This window comes from Myxine glutinosa, chromosome 3 (genome assembly GCF_964187855.1).
Source record: "Myxine glutinosa chromosome 3, kmMyxGlut1.1, whole genome shotgun sequence".
Lineage (NCBI taxonomy): Eukaryota > Metazoa > Chordata > Myxini > Myxiniformes > Myxinidae > Myxine > Myxine glutinosa.
Genome location: NC_136263.1, coordinates 181,547,004 through 181,569,528, shown reverse-complemented (window position 1 = coordinate 181,569,528; position 22,525 = coordinate 181,547,004). Strand labels below are relative to the sequence as shown.

Below are 22,525 nucleotides of genomic sequence, written 5' to 3'. Positions count from 1 at the left end.
AAGAGGGAGTGAAAGAGCGGAAGAACATGATTTTAGGACCCGTGGGCTGATGCCGTCAGGACCAGTTGCAGAATCAGAGTCGAGGGTTGACAGAAACAACACTTCAACAACAAAGAGCAAACCAAACTTAATGTCTGAGGTTTAAATAAGACAGGTTCCACCAAGATCCTCTCCAACGATGTTCTAATCATTTGCACCTGAGCTGGTGCACCTGATTCTAATTTTAGGTATTTGAAGTAGTGATAAATGTCAGGGTGTACTTACTTTTTCCACATGCGAAATTTGCATTTATGTTGATTTAAATTATACAATGGACTACAAAATGTAAATGTTTCATGATGTTTGTTATATTATATCACCTTTATCTATCAATATTGTTGAAATGAAGATCAAATAGCTGTATGTTGAAATATGTTGAAAAAGTCAAACCTTTACATGGGGTGTACTTACTTTTTCACGTGACTGTACGTATGCCACACGTACGCAACCGAATGCCTAACCCTGCCTTTCGCTTTGCGAGCGCAGGGTAATAACCATTGATAAATGTGAAGAAAGAGAAATAAAACATAGAGAATGTAAAAGTGAAGAGTGAAAATGAGTAAGAAAAGTGTATGATGAAGACTGTATGGTGTTTGTTGGAGAAAGAGGTTGAAGCTAGCCCGCTAGCGATAGTTTGAGCGAGACAGAAAGTAAGACCAGCAATCCTGACACGGAGAGTGCAAGATGGTTCCGGGCACCACTTTAATGCTCTTAAGTCTGAACGGTAGTACTACCCTGAGCAGTTGCTTTCGACAACCTACTATCTAAAAAATATAATTGTAAATATAAATGTTTTATAATTAAAATTTTTATAATTTTATCATACAAAATAAAAAAAATTAAAACTCTTATTTAAATGTTTTATCTATCTATAATTCCAGTAATCTCTGTGTGTCTGTGTGTGTGTGTGTTTGTCTGTGACCGCTGTTTCTCGACAACCACGGGTCCGATATACTTGAAACTTGCCAGGTATATTGCTGGGGACCCGAGGATGTGCCTTTTCAAGGTTTGAAATTAATCGGACAAGTGGTTCCCAAGGTATGGTCACCGTACTCGCAAGCCGTTCGCTTTGGCTTTGCGAATGGACCAAACCATTTCATGTAAATAGAGGGGGGGGGGGGGTTTTACCGTACTCGCAAGCCGTTCGCTTTGGCTTTGCGAATGGACCAAACCATTTCATGTAAATAGAGGGGGGGGGGGGGTTCTGTGGTCGTTACTGCCACGTGGTTTCAAAGTTTTTTTTTGTTGTTGTTGTTTGCACGCATGTTTTTTTGCACCCACGTACGGGCATGCCCTAGTAATTTAAATTCTTATAATTTCAGAAAACATTTTACCATGGAAACTCTCAATCAGAAAATGTGACAAAGTGTGGTGGGTTACTTTTACTTAATAGTAGTTTTATGACAGTGATCTACCTTTATTTACTGGTTGTTTTTTTTAGAGTAGCAAACATTTGGTTTTTATGGGAGCACGTTACCTTAATGGCAAATTTTTATGGTAGCTCTTTACGGTAGCAAGCTATTTTTACATCTTTTTATGGTAGAGTATGGCAGATTTTTATGGTAGAGAGCTATTTTTATTTTTACTGTTGCTTTTTACAATACAGCTTTTACTTAATGGTAGCTGGTACGGTAGCGAAGTTTTACTTTATACTGCAGCACCCATGACCGTTACAAGAGAAGCTCCTTTACTTTTTGTTTTTCTCTCACTGCAGGACAGGAAGTGAACTGTTTTTAAAAGACGATCTGTACTTCTTTCCAGCTCACGAACATTTAACTTATTACCAGCGCAGTAACAAAATATGGTGCAATGCCCAGTAAAGACAATGGTTACCTACGTACCCAGGAGGCCAAGGGGGTTTACCAGACATGGGCTGTTGTACAAGGTTGTGCCCCAGAAATCATATCTACATGTGCCTAGGAACACAATCTAGGTCAACAACCTTACCAACAAGCTGCTGGAAATTTGTAAGAGGCACACAAATGTTGCGCATCTTTCATCATCATCATCATCATCGTCATCATCATCTTTGTTTGGCCCCCTGGGTTTTTGGGGTTTGGCCCCCTGGGTAACGATCTGTCTTTTCTGGACGTTGCACCATTCAAAATATGGCATTTAAAATCGAGAGAAAAACGATCGGGCAAACTATAAATTAGTAAATAAAACTGCAATGAAATGGCTGAAGGTGGCAATGAAAACTTGTAAAGTACATTGGCAGGAGAGGAGAAGAGAAATCGTGCCACACGTGGCTGTACTCTAAAACCTCCACGGAATGTCAACAATCCACGAGAGAGGGTCACGTGGTTCTCCGTTTACTGTGCCAATCAAGCAGAAGTACCCACAGACGTCCAAAAGCACGGATCAACACCTACTTAAGGACACGTATTTTTGTGAGTTAAACTGTGGACAATGCATGAATCAGGTCGAAGCAATTGTATGTTTGTTTGTTTTATTCACCACGATCTGCCGAGGGTTTTACGAGCTTCCTTGTAATGCAACCAATCCCTCACTTTGAAAATGCAGCATCCGCAAGGCACCTAGCTCAGGGTTTCTTTAAACGTGCCTCTGTTCGTAAAGGTTATCTGAAGTTACGAATTTCTTTAAAAACAACATTACAATCCAAAAGCACGGTGATGATGCTTTTTAGATTCCTTTCATTGTCCGTGCTTTGTTGAGTTTGGTTTCTGAACAGACGGGTTCGCAAAAGAAGCGAAACAACATTGGGCTCCAGACCCCTGAATTGGCCCTCGCTCCCAAAAGGATTCAACCTGATCACGGAGGGAAGAGAATATATTTGGCTTGAAGTTTCCTGTGCTTACTCAAAGGTTTTAGTTTCAGTCAATTAAGTTTTATGTAAAAGCAGCAAGGAAGAGTACCCAGCTACATTGTTACTCCTCCTCTCCCTCCCCAAATACCTTGTAGGTGTTTATAACTACTTTACGGTGAAGGGTAGTTTTAATTGGCTAGTTCTTAAAGTATATTCTCCAACACTGGTGAGCATTGTGTGTTGCTAGTAATACAATCGGCAAAGGCCTGGTCCGCGTGTGAACTCTGACTTTTGCTCAGTGGAAAAACCACAACCTGCAAAAGGAATGTTTTATCATCGCAGCACCGGTTCATGTTTTTAAATGGAACAGGAAGCACGGTAGGGATCTTGTAAAGGAAATAAGGCAGTGAGATGAGGGCAAAAGCGACACATGAAAGCAAACAAACGCTTTCTCAAAGGAGGATCTTTATCGAGAAGGTCTCCCTCATCCGCGCCGTCTGTTGCGCCGGCATACCTTCCACGGTCAGTGACCGAAAACACCAGCAGGAATCCTTCGCCGGTGCGCATGTACTGCTCCCGCATGGCACCAAATTCCTCCTGCCCGGCTGTGTCCAGGACTGGGGGAACAGATAGAGGCACAAAGCAAAAGGTGTTCAAATCCTGCATGACCCTTCTGGGCCCGAACGTATGTTATGGGTTACAATCACAAAACTAGTGATGCAATGACCAATTTCCATCACAAAACTTGTGGTGACCTTCTCGCACCAAATTGGTCGATGGAAGTATGGTGAAGCCCCGTTAAGTTGAACACTCCAAGGTAAATCTCCAAGATCAACCTATTTGGCCGATCAGTGCTCGAGTGTTCTCGGCTCAATGTGGAATGTTGTCTTTGTTGGTAGTTTCCTGTATTTGCTCGCCTTTCTTCCGAATGGCCCAATTGGCTCGCCTCGGGGAGACAATCCTCCTTTGGTTTCCTCAATGATCTTTAATTTTTAAATGCAGACGTCTCAGCAAATAGATGAGCCGGATGTTCTTTCTTTTTAGCTGACCATATAATAATCTGTGCAGTTTTTGATTTTTTTTATTAAACCCCCTTTTATGATATTTCTGCTTGTTACGCAATAGTTTAGCCGTGGAATGTTCCGCAGCCTGTACCGCAATTTGCATATAAAAGTTTCCCTCATCGTTTGGAGATGCCACTGGGGATATTGCAACACCTTGCCATGGTTTTGTAATTACATTTCCATTTTGCTTCATCCACGTTATTTTTGCTGCACTGAGCAAATCTCTCGTCACCGTGTTGCTTTTAGCGCATCGTACCGGAGTGCCACAATCTACACACAGTCACTAGGTCTGCTTCCTTATTACCTCCGCCACCGAAGGTGGATGGGGGTTATGTTTTCACCCCTGTCGGTTTGTCTGTGAAAAATATATCTATAAAAGTTGTGGACGGATTCGGACAAAATTTGGCAGAGATGTAGCGTATGTGACAAGGATGAAATGATAAAATTTTGGTGAAGATCCGGTTTCGTATCTGGATAGTATAATTTTTAAAGATGATTCTTCACCATTGGGAGATAGGGCCAATAACGATACATAGCAGGATATCTCAAAAGGTTGTTGACAGAGTCGGATGAAACCTGGTGGACAGTTTGGGTGTGTCACAAGGACTAATCGATTCGATTTTGGTGAAGATCTGAATATGGATTTGGATACACTAATTATTTAATTTTTTTAATGATTATTCACCATTGGGAGATCGGGCTAAAACCGATACATAGCACAATATCTCAAAAAGTTATGGACGGATTTGGATGAAACTTGGTGGAGAAGTTGGGTGTGTGACAAGGACGAATCGATTCGATGTTGGTGAAGATCTGAATATGGATTCGATTCGAGAATTTTTTAATTTACAAGTGATTCTTCACCACTGAGACAATAACAACAACAACAGGCATTTTAAGGCCATTTTCCCTGCTAGAGCGGGGGTTAGCCTTGAGGGCCCCATGACAATCTTTTCCATCCTGCCCTATTTTCTGCATCTCTCCTTGTTAACCCCCTTGCCCGCATTTCTTCTTCCACCATCTTTAGCCAAGTCTTCCTTGGTCTTCCCTGTCCTCTACTTCGTTCTACATTCTTCACCATTGAGATTGGGCGAAAAGCGATATATAACATGATATTTCAAAAAGTTAAGTGTGTTGTCAAATGCTGTCTCGTTTTTGGCCCTATCTCCCAATGGTCAAGAATCACTTAAAAAATTATACTAGCCAGATCTGGATCCGGATCTTCACCAAAATTGAAATGATTCTTCCTTGTCACGCACACAACCTGTCCAACAAGTTTCGTCCAAATCCATCCACAACTTTTTGAGACATCCCACTATGTATTGTTTTTGGCCCTATCTCCCAATGGTGAAGAATTGTCTTAAAAATTCTACTAGCCGGATCCGGGTCTTCACCAAAATTAAATCGATTCTTCCTTGTCACACACACAACTTGTCCAACAAGTTTCGTCCAAATCCATCCACAAATTTTTGAGACATCCCACTATGTATTGTTTTTGGCCCTATCTCCCAATGGTGAAGAATCACTTAAAAAATTATACTAGCCGGATCCGAATCCGGATCTTCACCAAAATCTAATCATTTCATCCTTGTCACATACGCTACCTCGCCGCCAAATTTCGTCCGAATCCTTCCACAACTTTTTGAGATATCTTGACAAACAAACGGACAAACAAACAGACAGACAGGGGTGAAAACATAACCTCCATCCACCTTTGGTGGCGGAGGTAAACAAACTGTTCAGCCTGGTGGAGGTATGCTCTCTACCGAGTGCCGTTCCAGTTAATTATTGCGCTCGCAATGCGGTGGTTTTTTACGATGTTGATCTCAGCATGTTTGTGGTAGTCTGGACCCGATCACTATTAACTTTGACATTTTTTATTTCCCACCCTCCATCCCCTCCATATTTTCTGTCCATCCATCACTTGGTCATATGAAACACCCAGCCACATTTGCTGCACGGCTGCTGCTTTTGTTGATATGACTATTTTTGGTACGAATATTAATATTTCCTTCAAGAAGTTTGCTTGTGTCATACCGTAGTTTCAAAAGAAACCTCAGGGCCTTGAGAAACAAGGACATGGGTGGGGTCTGCAAGCAGCAAATTTGATTGGTCAAGATGATGTAAAATGCTTCGCACATGCACAAAAAGCAAAGTTTCAAGGGTACTGCAAGTTATGAAGAACCACCTTTAGAGGCCATTTTCCCCCGCAGAGTAGGGGTTGGCCTTTTCCGAGCACCTTGGTCCCCTTTTTTTGAAGCAATGTTTTACAGCCAGATGCCCTTCCTGCCGCCAACCCTGTTAGTCGGCTCTTGCGACACACAGGGAATCATCAGTGAACTGGTACTCGATTTGCCAACCTCGGAAGGATGACAGGCTGAGTCAACCGCCCTGATGTTAATTCAGCGATCGACCGGGATTGGAACCCAGGATCCCAAGACAGCACCCCAACCGATAAGCCAACACCAGGCCTGGTACTGCAAGTTAAGGTGAAACAAATTCCCAAATTACAGGAAAATCTATTCGACTGCAGTTTGGTTTTGTATTGTTATGGATTCGTCACTTCCGTTGTGGTGGTTTTCATCCACTGTAAACATTTTTGATTCCATGTACTATTATTGTTTTCAAAAGGTTTATTGTTTATGAACTATTTTCAAAAGGTGAAAAAGTTAGAGTTAAAAGAAACCGGAAACCGGACGACGAAGAGGAAGAAGAGGGGAAAAAGAAGGCAGAGCGAGTGGAGTCGGACAAGAAGCATAGTTGCTTTGCGGTCCGGAGCGAACGTTGGCAAACGACAGTCACGAGTGAACTTTGGGTTTCCCAGGAAAGGGATTCCTGCGACAGAGTTGTTATCGCTGTGACAGATCAACCTGCGTGTCAGGTTTTGCGGTCGATTCCGAAGAGAATCGTTGGACTGCCGTGACGTCTCGAGAACGGCCATCGGCCATTTTGACTCGCTTCAGCCTTTGCGCGTCGCGCAAGGCTTTTCTTTGCTTCATGTCAGCCATTTTTCACCGCATTCGGACGTATCTGGTGTGTGTGTGTGCAACACGGATTTTGAAGGTAAATCGGAGGTTCGCCGACTGCGAGCCGCGGAACGTCCATACCCGAGAGTGTGAATTCCCAGTCGCCTTGAGGGCGCCTTTGGATTTCCCAGTCGCCTGGAGGGCGCCTTTACGCAGCTTTGGCCGCGTGACTGTGACTATCATCCGAACGGGATTCTGGTCTCGATTGGACATTGGTCTGTCGATCGCTGGAGCGGATCGACTTTGGCTTGAAGCCGGGGATTAGAGACATTGGGGATGTTCTTGTTTCACTCACTTGGAGCACAGTGAGTTATATATTACAAAACTGATGGTACCATCATAGGATATTGATTGTACTTTTGATTCATATTATTGTTGGACTGTTATTCTTGTGTGATCTTAATACAATATTTGTTTGTGAGTAACAATTGGTGTGGCTTCACCATTGATCTTTGACATACAGAATAACACATTTTTCTGCCGTGACTCCTCTCGGGGCTCGGTGGTACACTGTGACCAAGGGGTCGGGGAGGAGCACGTAACAGTATCATGAGCAATATGTGTTAGTATCCAAATGCAGACATTCAAAATGTATCACGTGCACATCGAACCTCACTGAAAACACATCCCAATTGCTCTCAAGGCTCTGACACATGACTGCAATGTGTCAGTGGGGAGAACAGACTTTATGAGTTCACACTTACTGTCCAGCCTTGCGGGTTTGTCGTCGATGACGCACTGCTTGGTGTACGAGTCCTCGATGGTGGGATCGTAGTCTGTGACGAAGTATGACTGTGGGATAGAATGGTATTATAATTGATTATTTTTATCACCTTATTCACGGCCTCTACCCACTGCCGGTGAAACCGTTTATTTCAATCCTGCATCTTCCATCTGTGCTTTCGAATGCAAATGTAAACTCTCACCATTTAAAATTGAGCCTTAGGATTATTTTTTCTGACATGTAAATCGAGACATCGTATTGTGCATAATAAGTAATTAACAATTTTTACCATGATGAAGTAGAAAGCTTTACAACAAGCATGAATATATAAATAGCAGGAAGCATGTAAAACTCTGTATAAAGACCAGTAGTCTTCTTCTTCTTCTTTCATGTGCAGCATAAGGTACTGGGCACCCTTGCACTATTTTCAAATAATGCACCATTTCTTCCAGAAAATTGTTGAAGTTAAAAAATATTTTGGTATCCACATATGTATTTCGTTGGCTTGCAGTAGAACAAAACAAAAAAGCTGAAAAAATACTAAATCTTAGCTTATTCCACAAAGAAATCCTAAAATGGCCCGGACAATATTATTGGCACCTTTTAGAAGTTGTTAGAAATAATAACATTTCAAGCAGGTGATTCTCCTTTACTTTGGAATTATTGAACTCACTTGTCGTGAGTTGCAGGTGCCTGCAATATAAAAATCACTCATTCAACCAGTTTGATTGGAGAACAGAGTCATTCTGCTGTTTTGTGTCACTGTGTATACCACAATGAGCATGGAGAAAAGAAAGAAAACCAGAGAATTGTCTGAGGAGGTCAGGCACAAGATTGTAGCCAAGCATGCACAATCTCAAGGCTACAAGTCCATCTCCATAGACCTTGATGTTCCTGTGTCCACCATACGCAATGCTATCAGGAAGTTTAAGGACCATGGCACTGGAGCCAACCTCCCTGCATGTAGCCGCAAGAGTAAACTTGATCGAAGATTGCAGCGAAGGATTGTTTCAATGGTGGAGAAAGCACTCCGATCAACTGCCAAACATATTCAAGCTGACCTTCAGACACAAGGTGCGACAGTTTCAACTCGCACCATCCGTCGCCAACTCAATGAAAGGGGGGTTCTATGGTAGGAAACACAGGAGGACCCCACTGCTGAGAGAGAGACATAAGAAAGCCCGAATGGAGTTTTCCAAAACACACCTGAACAAGCCAAAATCATTCTGGGAGAATGTGCTGTGGACAGATGAGACCAAATTAGAGCTTTTTGGTAAAGCATATCATCTGTTTACAGAAAACAAAATGAAGCCTTCAAAGAAAAGAACACCTTCCATACAGTCAAACATAGAGGAGGTTCAGTGATGTTTTGGGGTTGCTGTGCTGCTTCTGGCACTGGGTGCCTTCAATGTGTGCATGGCATCATGAAATCAGGAGATTACCAAGGCATTTTGGAGCGCAATGTTCAACCCAGTGTCAGAAAGCTGGGTCTCTGCTGAAGGCCATGGGTCATGCAGCAGGACAATGACCCCAAACACACTTCAAAAAGCACCCAGGAATGGTTTAAGACTAAACGCTGGACTGTTCTGAAGAGGCCAGAAATGAGTCCAGATCTAAATCCCATTGAACACCTGTGGGGAGATCTGAAAACAGCAGTTGGGAGAAGGCACCCTTCAAATCTGGGAGAACTGGAGCAGTTTGCACAAGAAGAGTGGGCCAAACTGTCAGCAGAGAGGTGTAGGAAGCTCATTCATGGCTATAGGAAGAGCTTGACTGCAGTTATTTTGTCCAAAGTCTGTGCTTCCAAATATTAAGTCAAGGGTGCCAATAATTTTATCAATGCCATTTATTTTTATTTTCTGATTTAAAAGGATATATTCAGTTCTGAATCAAAAACAATGGTTCTGTAATATTAACAGTGAAATAAAGAATTGTGGAGACGAAATACGTTTGTCAGTTTCAACTTATTTGTGGAGAAAATTGTGAGTTATTTGAAAAAAGTGCAAGGGTGCCAATATTTTTGGCCACGACTGTACAACATTTTATGGTGGCAGAAACTGACGGCTTAGGTTACAATTATCCAGAGTTAACCACTTTTGGCACGGCCGCATTTGGATTTGAAGGCACAGCCGCATTTTCTTTTCCTTGGCAGGTTGGTGCTGGTGAACGAGATCGACGGGAACGAACGGGGACGAGTCGGATGAGTGTGGCTTGCTCGTTTTGAGCTTGGGCTGGAAGAGTGAGCTGCGTGCCAAGGCCGTTCCCACGCACAGACTTCGCACCAACGAGCGGTTTCCCAACAAGGATGCGGGGGTTCTGGACGATTCCTGACGAGATTCAAGAGCTGCTCAGAGCTAAGTGCCCACAAAAATAACACTAATTTTTTCCAGTTATTTTTCCAATTGTTGGTATTTGAGTCTGTAAGGGGGCGCTCCATTTAGGACTTTATTTTATCGTGCATTATTTGGTTACCGGCATTTCTTCAATAAAGCCGATATTTTTGTACATTTTAATTTTGTGTCGTTTGGGTTTATTAATTTATCCAGGTGTGAAGACGTCGGGTGGAAGCCGCCCAGGTAAGTTCATCATCCTCCTGTCCCTCGCCTGTAAAGAATACTGTCATTTGTGGATTGAACGCCTTGGAGTGAAGTTTGTTTGGTCATCCGTGTCGCCCTGCGGTGTTCACTACAGGGTTGTCACATGACAATATATAGTCTCCGTGATTTGCAAGTGCAAATAAAAAATAAAAACAAGAAAGAGCAGAGATTGCAGAGCCTCACCAGGACGCGTTTTTACTGTTTAAGGCTTTTGTTTAAAAACAAATATGTTGGCCGAACCATGTGACCGATGACGTCATTATTTTTTTCTTCACCAATTTAAGATATCCCCAGATAACGCTCAAGAAATTTCATCTTGATCGGATTAAGTTTTGTGCTTGTCGAATTATGACGTCATAATGGAGGCACATATGACATAATCATTAACACGTGTTAACACATGTAAACATTAACATGCATTGGAGAGGCTTAGCGGTTAGGGTGCCGGCTCGGGATCCTAGGATCCTGGGTTCGAATCCTGGTTGATCGCTGAATTAACACCAGGGGGGTTGACTCAGCCTGTCATCCTTCTGAGGTCGGCAAATTGAGTACCAGTTCACTGGTAATTCCCTGTGTGTCACAAGAGGCGACTAACAGGGTTGGCAGCAGGAAGGGCATCCGGCCATAAAACATTGCTTCAAAAAGGGGGCCATGGTGCCCGAAAAAGGCCAACCCCTGCTCTGTGGGGAAAAATGGCCTCTAAAGGTGGTTCATTCCCGATGGAGAGTTCTTTACATTGAGCCTTGTCTCAATTTTTTCTATGCAGCACTTTTGGAGATATAGAGGTGCAAGGTTTTTTCGTTTTTTCCCAAGATGGCACCCGTACCACGTGGCATATGACGTCATAATTGTCATTAAAATATTCTACAGGAGGAGGTGCACCCATGGTGAAAATTTCCTGTCAGTCGGACCAACGGTTGCAGAGAAAATCATATTTATTCTGTGCGGACAAACAAAGAGAGAGACAGACAAACGAGACACAACATAAGACTGTGAGACAAGACAAACACAGCCACTGAGCTTGGGGGAAGTGCCGCCACTGAGCTTGGGGGAAGTGCCGCCACTGAGCTTGGGGGAAGTGCCGCCACTGAGCTTGGGGGAAGTGCCGCCACTGAGCTTGGGGGAAGTGCCGCCACTGAGCTTGGGGGAAGTGCCGCCACTGAGCTTGGGGGAAGTTCCGCCATTGAGCTTGGGGGAAGTGCCGTCACTTCCAGGGGCACTCTGTATACCAGTGACGTCATAACAATGGCGCCGCCTTTCTCACCACATTCGGTGGGGAATTTTCTGAGGAGGAATCTCCTCCTCCCCAAGGAGCCCAACTTCTGGGGATTATTCGTGTTCTTGACCTTTTAAATCCTGAACGTTAAAAGCAAGGACGCAGTACGTACCATCTTAAAAGTCTTTGGGATGATTTACTCAGCGACATAACACTTAAATCACTTGGAATTGGGGGTTTAAGGATGGTGCAGCGTCATTCTGTGCAAAAGGGATGTTTCGGAATTGTTTTTTCATTTACATCCTACAAGAGAAACAATGGATTTTACAATTTAAGGGATTATAAGAGTATGCTAACAGCCATGGGAAAGAAGCCGTGGTTGATGTTTGAGCATTAGCATTGCCCTTTTGCCCTGATGAAGGGCGATCATTCTAAACTCTAAAGGTTAGTCACACCAAGTATCCCACAGCGGTAACCATGCTCATGTCCACTTGCAGTTGATAAATATGATGATGAATCTTATGTACACAATTATTCCCACCTCGTGGAATTGGTCGTGGAAAGTTATTTTTGTCCCGGGTCTTTCACGATCCAGTGAGCCCACGAACCAGATGACGACCCGTGCCTGACATTCAACTAAGTTAGAGCAGGGATTTTGAATTTGTTCAGAGTGCTAGCGATATCTCGCCGACTCGTCCCAACGGACACCGTGAGATCCTTAACGTCCAGCAAGGAATGCCGGCAGATAGAATGCCCATTTAACATCCATCCGAAGGACGGACACACTTTGATGAATCAACCTGCCTGTGACACCTGGGATGACAGATGACAGTTTATAATTGGGCAGGATTCAAACCCCAGGCTAGACGGCTCAGAGGTGAGTAGTTGATAAAGGTCATTGAAGATATACATTTGCCATTGCAAATTGATCTCGTCGAGACTGGAGACGAAGAAAAATCAGAATTTTGTTGAAAACACTCAGGTTACAACAAAGTGGCAACAGACAAATCTTAAGGAGATTGAAGCATCGATTGATTTTGAACCCGAATTAAAGAAAATGATTTTTTTCCCAACAACAAACAAGTAATTTCCTAACAACAAAATGGAAACTCTGGAAAGCAATGCAAACGAGAACGGCACTCAGTAGAGAGCATACCTCCGCCAGGCTAAACAGTTTATGGTTTCTATCCCAATGATAGGCCGGATATGGATTCAGACCTGAACAAAAATCTAATCGGCTTGTTCTTGTCACCGAACCAACTCATTCACCTAGTTTTGTCATAATCCATCCACAACTTCTTGAGACATCCTGCTATAAATCATTTTTAGTCCTTGCTCAATGGTGAAGAATCACTTTAAAAATTATCGTGCCCGGATGCGGATTCAGATCTTCACCAAATCGAATAAATTCTTCCTCGTCACACACCCAACCTGTCCACCAAGTTTCGTCCGAATCCGTCCACAACTCATAGAAAAACAGAAAACCAGACAGACAGAGGAGAAAGCAATACACCCGTCCACTTTTGGTGGCGGAGGTAATGAACTATGATGGGCCCTCATGAGCAGCCACAATATCATCCACACACGCGACGACTGGGGCACAACAGTGACCACACGTCTCGACACAAGGCAACGGCTAGGTGTGGATGCCTCTAATGAATACAGCGGGCATTCCTGGAATACTTGTGCATGGACAGGCATGCCTGGGTTCCCTCTCCTTGAACCGTGGCTGAAGACAGCAAATTCTCCGAACATATTTCTAATCTTGGAAATCCCAACCACGCCCTTTACCCGAGGCCCGTTCCTTTATGCTGACAAACACGTCAAAAATTTGGACACAGAGTCGATGCTCGGGGAGGAGCGAGACCACATAACGGACCAGGACGTAAAAGGACAAAAGAAAGAGTGGAAATGTGGTGGTGGGGGAACACACCAAGAGCAGGGTAAAAGGACAAAATAGAAGGAGACTTGGAGGAGTAAAATACATGGAAAATGTCGAGTGTAAAGGGAAGGGGAGGAGGACGCAGGGGGCGAAGAAGCTCTCAATTGAAGAAGTGGAACGGAAAATTGGGGATGAATCAGAAATGGAGTGAAAAAAAGAGGGATGCGGGGGGACGGGTGGCGATAACCTCGAAACGCAGAAGGAAGTGGGCTTGAGGAGGGTTGATGAGGGTAGAAAGCACCAAATAGCTGCGGTTAACATGACCATGCAATACAAATGTTGGGGACGCTGCCACCATTTTAGGTACCTTCACGGGATTTACCTGGGCTAGATTGAAGGTACTCCTCATGAACAATTTGCAATCATAATCATCGCATGGAATATAGTCCTCTGAATGGACTGCACACCAAAAAGAAGTCTTCAGGTATCTCCGGAATGCAAACGTTCACCCACCATCATACTTCTTGTCATCCTACCTAAGCTTTGTGCTGACCTCCACTCCTTCTGCCCCTCTGTTTGCATGCCCCTCCCCTCCAACCAGCATCACCACCACCACAACAACCAACACCACCATGAAAAACACCTCGGGTTCCTTATCGCTGCATTTCGCTACCTTCTAACGTTTCCTCCAAAGCCTGTTCCGCAACCTCATTCTCCACATACACCGACAATGTTTTCCATGCTTGCTGATCATATGTACACACTACACATAGATTGGACGCCCACCTGCTCCACACTACCGTGTTGTCTGTATGAAAATTTGCTGCCATGTCTTAAATCCTTCCATGAACATTGGTCAATAGACGAGCAGTCGAGCACTAATACCATATTGAGAACAAAGCAGTTCCACTTTGGTCGTACGACACCTACAAGAGGTCACCACCACACCTGACATAGCATAACGGAAAGGCAGGAAAGGCTTTTCTTACGAGGGAGCACGTTAAATGCCGATGCTAGCTTTGCATCAGTGCCAGACATCATATATCAAGAGAATCGTGTTCGGGGGAAGTCAGGGGGGACAGGTTGGAAGTGGAACTGTTCAGGGCACTTTTGGGAATGGCGACGACCTCAGGTCACCAATCAAAAGAACAAAAGAGTGGAATAGCATTGCTCTTGACTGGTGCAAGCGATCCGCTTCAGAGCTTAATATGGAACAGCATGGATGCCATGCAGAAACACGGTTATTTATTCGACTGCAGAGATATTTTCAAGATAAAGGCGCTGCGCTCCACCCATAGCGGTCTTGACAACCACCAGCCGCAAGCACGTACGTCAGAAAGGGCGGAGGCACTTCGAAAATGCAACGCATTGCAGTCCTGGCCAAAAAAAACCCCCCAAAAAAACATCAGCCAGGAAAGAAAAGATGGAACAGTACGCGTCAATTGCATCGCTGTCTTGTACACGCAACATTTCACTCCCAATTGTAAATTGTGCGTCATCGGGTTTCGTGGGCCGCCAAGCAGATCTTCACATTTTCCTGTGGTGTTTTACCTATGACCAAGAGACTATGACCAAGTGCTATACAACTTACAAAAAGAGGAAATGCATTAATTCGGCAGAAATCACATGACTAACTGAAGAGGCAGCATATTGAATCATGTGCATCGACGAAGGTGGATTCTGCGGCTGAAAGAAATGGAAAGAATGAAATAAAATGTTCGTCTGACAGTCGTGGGCATCAGCAGACGGGCTGCAGCACCTGGGCTCCAGTGCAATTAAAAAGAAAACAGGGGCAAGTGGTGAGAAGAACTACAACAACTGTTTTCAATTCAGAGGTTTGACATTGAACATAACAGCAAAGATTTGCAGACCTTCAGAAATAAAAAAATTAAAAAATAAAATGCAAATTACCCATAAGTTCAATGGTACTCTTCCTATTTCACCACAAACCACAAAAGTGCAGGGAACTAAAACAAGGGGTATGGGTGGCCGATAATGTATCCTCCGTAAGCAAATTGGGGAAGCTCAAAATTAAACCGGAGTTCCCATACTTAGCTTTGCCCAATGCTGAAGGGACGGAGAGGCTGGTGTAATAGGTGTGTGTGTGTGTGTGTGTGTGTGTGTGTGTGTGTGTGTGTGTGTGTGTGTGTGTGTGTGTGTGTGTGTGTGTGTGTGTGTGTGCGCGTGCGCATTGCGCAGGCATGCAGATCTACTTTAATATACAGGTAGTGGACAGAAAAATGGAAACACCTGGGTAAATGGGGCACACCAAGCAACGGCTTCCACACAGATGTCGCCCATGTGTTAATTGAGCAAGTAACATCCCAGCATGCTTAGGGTCATGTATAAAAATGCTGCACAGGCCTGGTTGCCTATAATTATGGCTAGCATGGCTGCAAGAGGAGACACCCCAAAACTCCCATCCACAGAGCATGTGGTCGCGCAAAGGTTTGATGAGCATGACACTGATGTTATCCATATGTCATGGCCTTCTCAGTCACCAGATTTGAACCCAATCGAGCATTTATGGGATATTCTGAAATGACGCCTGAGACAGCATTTTCCACCTCCGTCAAACAGGTGGGAGTTGATTGACATTCTCATGGAACAATGGTGCCGCATCCCTCCTGCAGAATTCCAGACTCTCGTGGACTCTATGCCACAACGCATACAGGCCGTATTGACCGCACGTGGTGGCCCAACACCATGATTAAGTGACTTCACAATCACATTGGCATTTCCATCCATCCATTCATTCTCAGATCTACAGTAATGTTGTATACATTTTGTGTAGGCTATGCATTAAAAAAACCACCTTTAGAGGCCATTTTTCCCCGCAAGCGGGGGTTGGCCTTTTTCGGGAACCGTGGTTGTTGTTGTTTTTTGGTCCCCTTTTTGAAGCAATGTTTTACGGCCGGATGCCCTTCCTGCCGCCAACCCTTTTTGTCGCCTTTTACGACAACCAGGGAATTACCAGTGAACTGGTACTCAATTAGCCGACCTCGGAAGGATGACAGGCTGAGTCAACCCCCCTGGCGTTAATTCAGTGATCGACCGGGATTCGAACCCAGGATCCTCGGATCCTAAGCTGGCACCCTATCCGCTAGCCCAACACCAGGGTTCAAGGGTATGCATTATATATATTTTAAAAATAACCACCTTTAGAGGCCATTTTTCCCCGCAAGCGGGGGTTGGCCTTTTTCGGGAACCGTGGTTGTTGTTGTTTTTCGGTCCCCTTTTTGAAGCAATGTTTTACGGCCGGGTGCCCTTCTTGCCGCCAACCCTTTTTGCCGCCTTTAACGACAAACAGGGAATTACCAGTGAACTGGTACTCAATTTGCCGACCTCGGAAGGATGACAGGCTGAGTCAACCCCCCTGGCGTTAATTCAGCGATCGACCGGGATTCGAACCCAGGATCCTAGGATCCTAAGCCGGCACCCTAGCCGCTAGCCCAACACCAGGGTTCATGCATTGTTAACAGGAATTCCCTGACAAGGAACTTCAACACAGGAGGAGGCCATTCGGCCCACCAAAATCAGTGCAATAGTTGTTTGAACGTGCTCTATCCTTTGTAAATGCGGAGTGTCAAGCAATGAAGAAGCACGTACCATTTTAAACGTCATTGGTATGACTCGGATGGGATTCAAACCTCCCAGACTCGGATCTGACGTTCTAAACGTTACGTCACCGGCTCAACGTTGTGGCTTTGTGCAAAAAAAACACATCTCCGGCCATTAAAACTCCCCCCTCAATCTCATGCAAAGTCCTTTCTACACCAAGAAGCCTTTCTCTTTCCTTCAGTTCTAAATTGATGTGTGTGTTTCATTATCAGACACTCGGTTTACCACAAACCGATGGCTTCTGTCTTTTTCACAAAGATGCATCGATCTGGCACCGAAATACCACCGTGGCGGGGCAGATGGCATGTTCAGGCTGGCATTTGGTGGCAGCTCGTGTATATGAGTATAAACGTCCAGTCGATAACAAGAAGGAACAAACAACCACTTTCCTTCCCACCACGTTTCCAAGCAAAAATAACAGAACAAACACACAGTTCTTGTAATGCATGTTCAAGCTCTTCCACGAATCATTGGTGGAAAATAATAAACCCAAAGCTTCCCCCAAGCTGCTTGCTATTATATATATTTAATTAATTGCTATTTTAGACATTCGAATAATTGGTGTGTTACGGAAATGGTGTGTTACAGGAAGCATGCCAAAATAATGTGCGTTACAGGAAGTTCCAAAAGAAACATGGCTAAACTATTATGTTCTATAATCCAACCACAAGTATCCACGGTCTGTGGTACTGTACTCCCCCTCCCCCATCCCACCCACCTCCTCCTTACTCCCACCAACAGGCAACAAACAGCTCATGGCCTCTCTCCAAACAGTACAGTAATAAAACAAGATGAAGCATTTGGCGAAGCAGAGCTTCACCTGCGTATGCACCGTAGATTACTGTAGATCTGTGCTTATTGAACTCGTAGGCCTTGTAGCATGCCACCATCCATGGCCTCAACCACATACAGTGCCTATACAAAGTCTACACCCCCTTTCAAATTTTCACATTTTATTGCCTTATAGCTTTGAATTAAATTGCATTAAATCAGACTTTCCCACCTTTATTTACATATTGTATCCCACAACTTCCAAGTGGAAAACAAATTCTACAAATTTCAGAAAATTAATTAAAAATAAGAAACTAGATTATCTTGGTTGGATAAGTGTCACTACATGGTGGAAGCACCTTTGACAGCGATTACAGCTGCGAGTCTGTTGGGATAGGCCTCTACCAACTTTGTGCTTGATTGGGCAATATTTGGCCATTTTTCTCTACAAAACTATTCAAGCTCAGTCAAGTTGAGAGGAGTGTTGATGGACAGAAATCTTCAAATCATGGCTCAGATTTTCGATTTGATTTAGGTCGGGGCTCTGACTGGGACACTCAAGGACATTTATCTTTTTGTTCCTTAGCCACTCCAGTGGAGCTTTGGCTGTGTTCTTCGGGTCGTTGTCATGCTGAAAGGTGAACTTCCTTCCTAATTTCAGCTTTCCTACAGAGGGCAGCAGGTTTTCCTCGAGGAATTTTCTGTATTTTTCTCCATCCATTTTCCCTTCTATCCTGACAAGTGCCCCAGTCGCTGCGGATGAGAAACATCCCCATAACATGATGCTGCCACCATGCTTCACAGTAGGGTTGGTGTTCTTTGGGTGATGTTCTGTGTTGGGTTTGCGCCAAATGTAACATTTTGTACTGGTTTCATCAAACCACAAAACTTTTTGCCACATGGCTTCTGAATCTCCAGGGTGTTTTGTGCATACCTCAAACGGAACTCAAGGTGGGCTCTTTTGAGTAATGGCTTCCTTCTTGCCACTCCACTGTACAGGCCAGACTTGTGGAGTGCTTGGGATATTGTTGTCACATGCACACAGTGACCAGTCTTTGCCATAAGGCCTGTAGCCCTTTCAAAATTGCCATTGGCCTCTTGGTGGCCTCTCTTATCAGTCTCCTCCTTGCTTGGTCATCCAGTTTGGAGGGACGGCCTGATCTAGGCAGGGTCTTGGTGGTACTATACATCTTCCACTTCTTAATGATTGTCTTGATTGTGCTCTAAGGGATATTCAAGGCCTTTGAAATATCTTTATACCGATCCCCTGATCTGTGCCTTTCCACAACTTCATCCCACAGATCTTTTGAAAGCTCCTTGGTGCTCAAGGTTGAGTCTTTGCTGTGAAATGCACTGCCCAGCAGAGTAAACCTACAGGAACAGCTGATTACCTCCACCACCAAAGGTGGGTGCAGGTAATGTTTTCACCCCTATCTGTCTGTCTGTGAACAAAATATCTCAAAAAGTTGTGGACGGATACGGACGACATTTGGCAGAGATTTAGCGTACAGTCACGTGAAAAAGTAAGTATACCCTATGTAAAGTTTTGACTTTTTCAACATACACTACTCACAATAAGTTAGGGATATTGGCAGGTTCTTTGGTGTGGTTGATTTTGTGTATTAATTATGTTGAAAAAAGTTGTTGGTCCTAATTCTATGGTTATTAATGAGTGTGACAAAACACAGCATTCTTGATTTCAATAACCCAACCCAAACCCCTATAAAAATAAATAAACTCACTCCCACAATATCCCTAACTTATTGTGAGTAGTGTATTTCAACATACAGCTATTTGATCTTCATTTCAACAATATTGATAGATAAAGGTGATATAATATAACAAATATCATGAAACATTTACATTTTGTAGTCCATTGTATAATTTAAATAAACATAAATGCAAATTTTGCATGTGGAAAAAGTAAGTACACCCTTGGTTCTAATAGGTGGTATTGCCCCCTTTGGCAGAAACAACCTCAAGTAGGCGTTTCATATAACTGTCTACCAGTCTCTGACATCGACTGGGAGAAATTTTTGCCCACTCCTCCATGCAGAATTCTTGCAGCTGTGCGATGTTTGAGGGGTTTCTTGCATGCACAGCTCGTTTCAAATCCCCCCACAGCATCTCGATGGGATTTAGATCCGGGCTTTGACTTGGCCATTCCAGAACCCTCCATTTCTTTCTTTTCAGCCATTCATTGGTGGATTTACTGGTATGTTTAGGGTCATTGTCATGTTGCAAGGTCCACCTTCGGTTGAGCTTCAACTTTCCGACAGATGGCCTCACATTATCCTCAAGCACCCTCTGGTACAATGAAGAATTCATAGTGGATTCTATGATGGTGAGCTGCCCAGTCCCTGGTGCAGCAAAGCTGCCCCAAACCATAATATTTCCACCACCATGCTTTACAGTTGGTATCAGGTTCTTGTGGTCAAATGCTGTCTTTGGTTTTCGCCAAACATGTGTTCTGGTACTGTGGCCAAATCGCTCTACCTTTGACTCATCTGTCTAGAGCACATTGTTCCAGAAGTGCTGGTCTTTGCCTAGGTGTTCATTGGCAAACTTTAGTCTTGCCCTGATGTTCTTTCTGGACAACAAAGGTTTCCTCCTGGCACACCTCCCATGAAGATCAAATTTGTGCAGCCTCTTTATAATGGTAGACTCGTGCACTTTGACATCAACAGTGGCAAGAGCTACCTGTAGGTCTCGTGATGACATTCTGGGGTTCTTAGAGACTTCTTTCAGCATCTTGCGGTCTGCTCTCGGGCTGAACTTGCTGGGGCGGTCTGGCCTGAACAAGTTGGCAGTTGTTTTGGAATCTTCTCCACTTGTAGATGATCTTCCGGACAGTCGAATGATTGATTTCAAATTGTTTGGAGATCTTTTTAAATACCTTCCCAGACTCGTAGGTATCTATAACCTTCTTTCTGAAGGCGTCAGAGAGCTCTTTTGATCTAGGAATGGTGACGCCACACACTTCAACAACAAAGAGCAAACCAAACTAAATGTCTGAGGTTTAAATAAGACAGGTTCCTCCAAGATCCTCTCTAACGATGTTCTAATCATTTGCACCTGAGCTGGTGCACCTGATTCTAATTTTAGGTATTTGAAGTAGTGATAAATGTAGGGGTGTACTTACTTTTTCCACATGCGAAATTTGCATTTATGTTTATTTAAATTATACAATGGACTACAAAATGTAAATGTTTCATGATATTTGTTATATTATATCACCTTTATCTATCAATATTGCTGAAATGAAGATCAAATAGCTGTATGTTGAAATATGTTGAAAAAGTCAAAACTTTACATGGGGTGTACTTACTTTTTCACGTGACTGTTTGTGACAAGGACGAAATGATTAGATTTTGGTGAAGATCCGGATCCGGCTACTAGAATTTTTACTGTCTGTGAACTTAAGATATCTCAAAAGGTTGTGGACAGATTATTGTCACCTAACCAACTCGTCCACCAAGTTTAGTCATAACCCGTCCACTAAGTTTAGTCATAACTCGTCCACCAAGTTTAGTCATAACTCGTCCACCAAGTTTAGTCATAACTCGTCCACCAAGTTTAGTCATAACTCGTCTACAACTTTTTAAAATATCATGTTATGTATCACTTTTTACCCGATCCCTCAATGGTGAAGATTCTCTTCAAAAATTAAATAATTCTCGTATCCGAATCCATATTCGGACCTTCACCAAAATTGAACCAATTATTCCTTGTCACACACCCAACATCTTCACCAAGTTTCGTCCAAATCCATCCACAACTTTTTGGGATATCCTGCTATATATCATTTTTGCCCCGATCTACCAATGGTGAAGAATCACTTTAAAAATTATACGAGCTAGATCTGATTCTGGATCCAAATCTTCACCAAAGCACTTCGTCCTTATCACATATGCTACCTCTCTGCCAAATTTTGTCCGAATCTGTCCACAACTTTTTGAGATATCTTGTTCACAGACAAACAGATAAACAGATAGACAGACAGGGGTGAAAACATAACCTCCATCCACCTTCGGAGGCGGAGGTAAGACAACATAAACGTAGACAGACCGATCATTTTAACAACAAAGCATTGAATTTGAGAGCTCTATACACCTGAACATTAAAAAAGAATACAAGAAACCTGTTCTGAGGGGCACACTTATGTGTGAGAATTTAAAAACAAGACACTATGACCAAGTGCTATTGAGGAGGAACCCACGAGTCGACAATCAAGTCAAAAAAAAAATTAACCAAAATGTCACCTGAAATTTAGCTTTTAATGAAATGAAACATCAAATGATGTAAAAAAAGGAAATCCTCAAATTATATATTTATTATTTGAATCAAATAATAAATATCAAATATAGTCAAATAATAAATAATAATAAAAAGTCCAAAAAATGTTTTAAGGGATCTGCAGAAACTCCTAAATAATATAACTTTGGGTGTGTTTTAGAATCATTACAATCACAAGTGTTAACAACTAGATTACTAGAGGAACACAGATCTGTCCTCTGCGTCCACCACCACCCTTCTCCCAGAAATGTATAACGTCCACCCAATCAGAGATCACTATATAGTGAAGTAACCTCTTCAGTCCACCAAACCCAAACTTCCTTATTGTTTCTCACTGATGGCATGTTGTTTCAAGCAAATGCCACTGGGTTTGGCATTTGAATGACATGTTGTAGTAGTAGTAGTAGCAGCAGCAGCAGCAGCAGTAGCAGTTGTTATCGTTGATTAGCCATGGTCATTTCTGCTCGAACAGGCCCACGGCATGGAGATAGCCGATCAATCTCCCAGAAGCGACCCACAGAT

At 43.4% G+C, this 22,525-nt stretch overlaps 1 protein-coding gene across 1 annotated transcript in view; it reads right to left on the bottom strand.

Moving 5' to 3' along the window:
- The window catches only part of RRAS2 (RAS related 2), an 87,537-nt gene that overhangs the window by 13,206 nt on the left and 51,806 nt on the right, over positions 1-22,525 (bottom strand). The window contains exons 2-3 of the mRNA XM_068109759.2: positions 7,601-7,688; positions 3,321-3,423 (exon numbers count right to left, since the gene is read on the bottom strand). Of these exons, the coding sequence (XP_067965860.1) occupies positions 3,321-3,423; positions 7,601-7,688 (191 nt within the window). The remainder of the gene's footprint in view (positions 1-3,320; positions 3,424-7,600; positions 7,689-22,525) is intronic.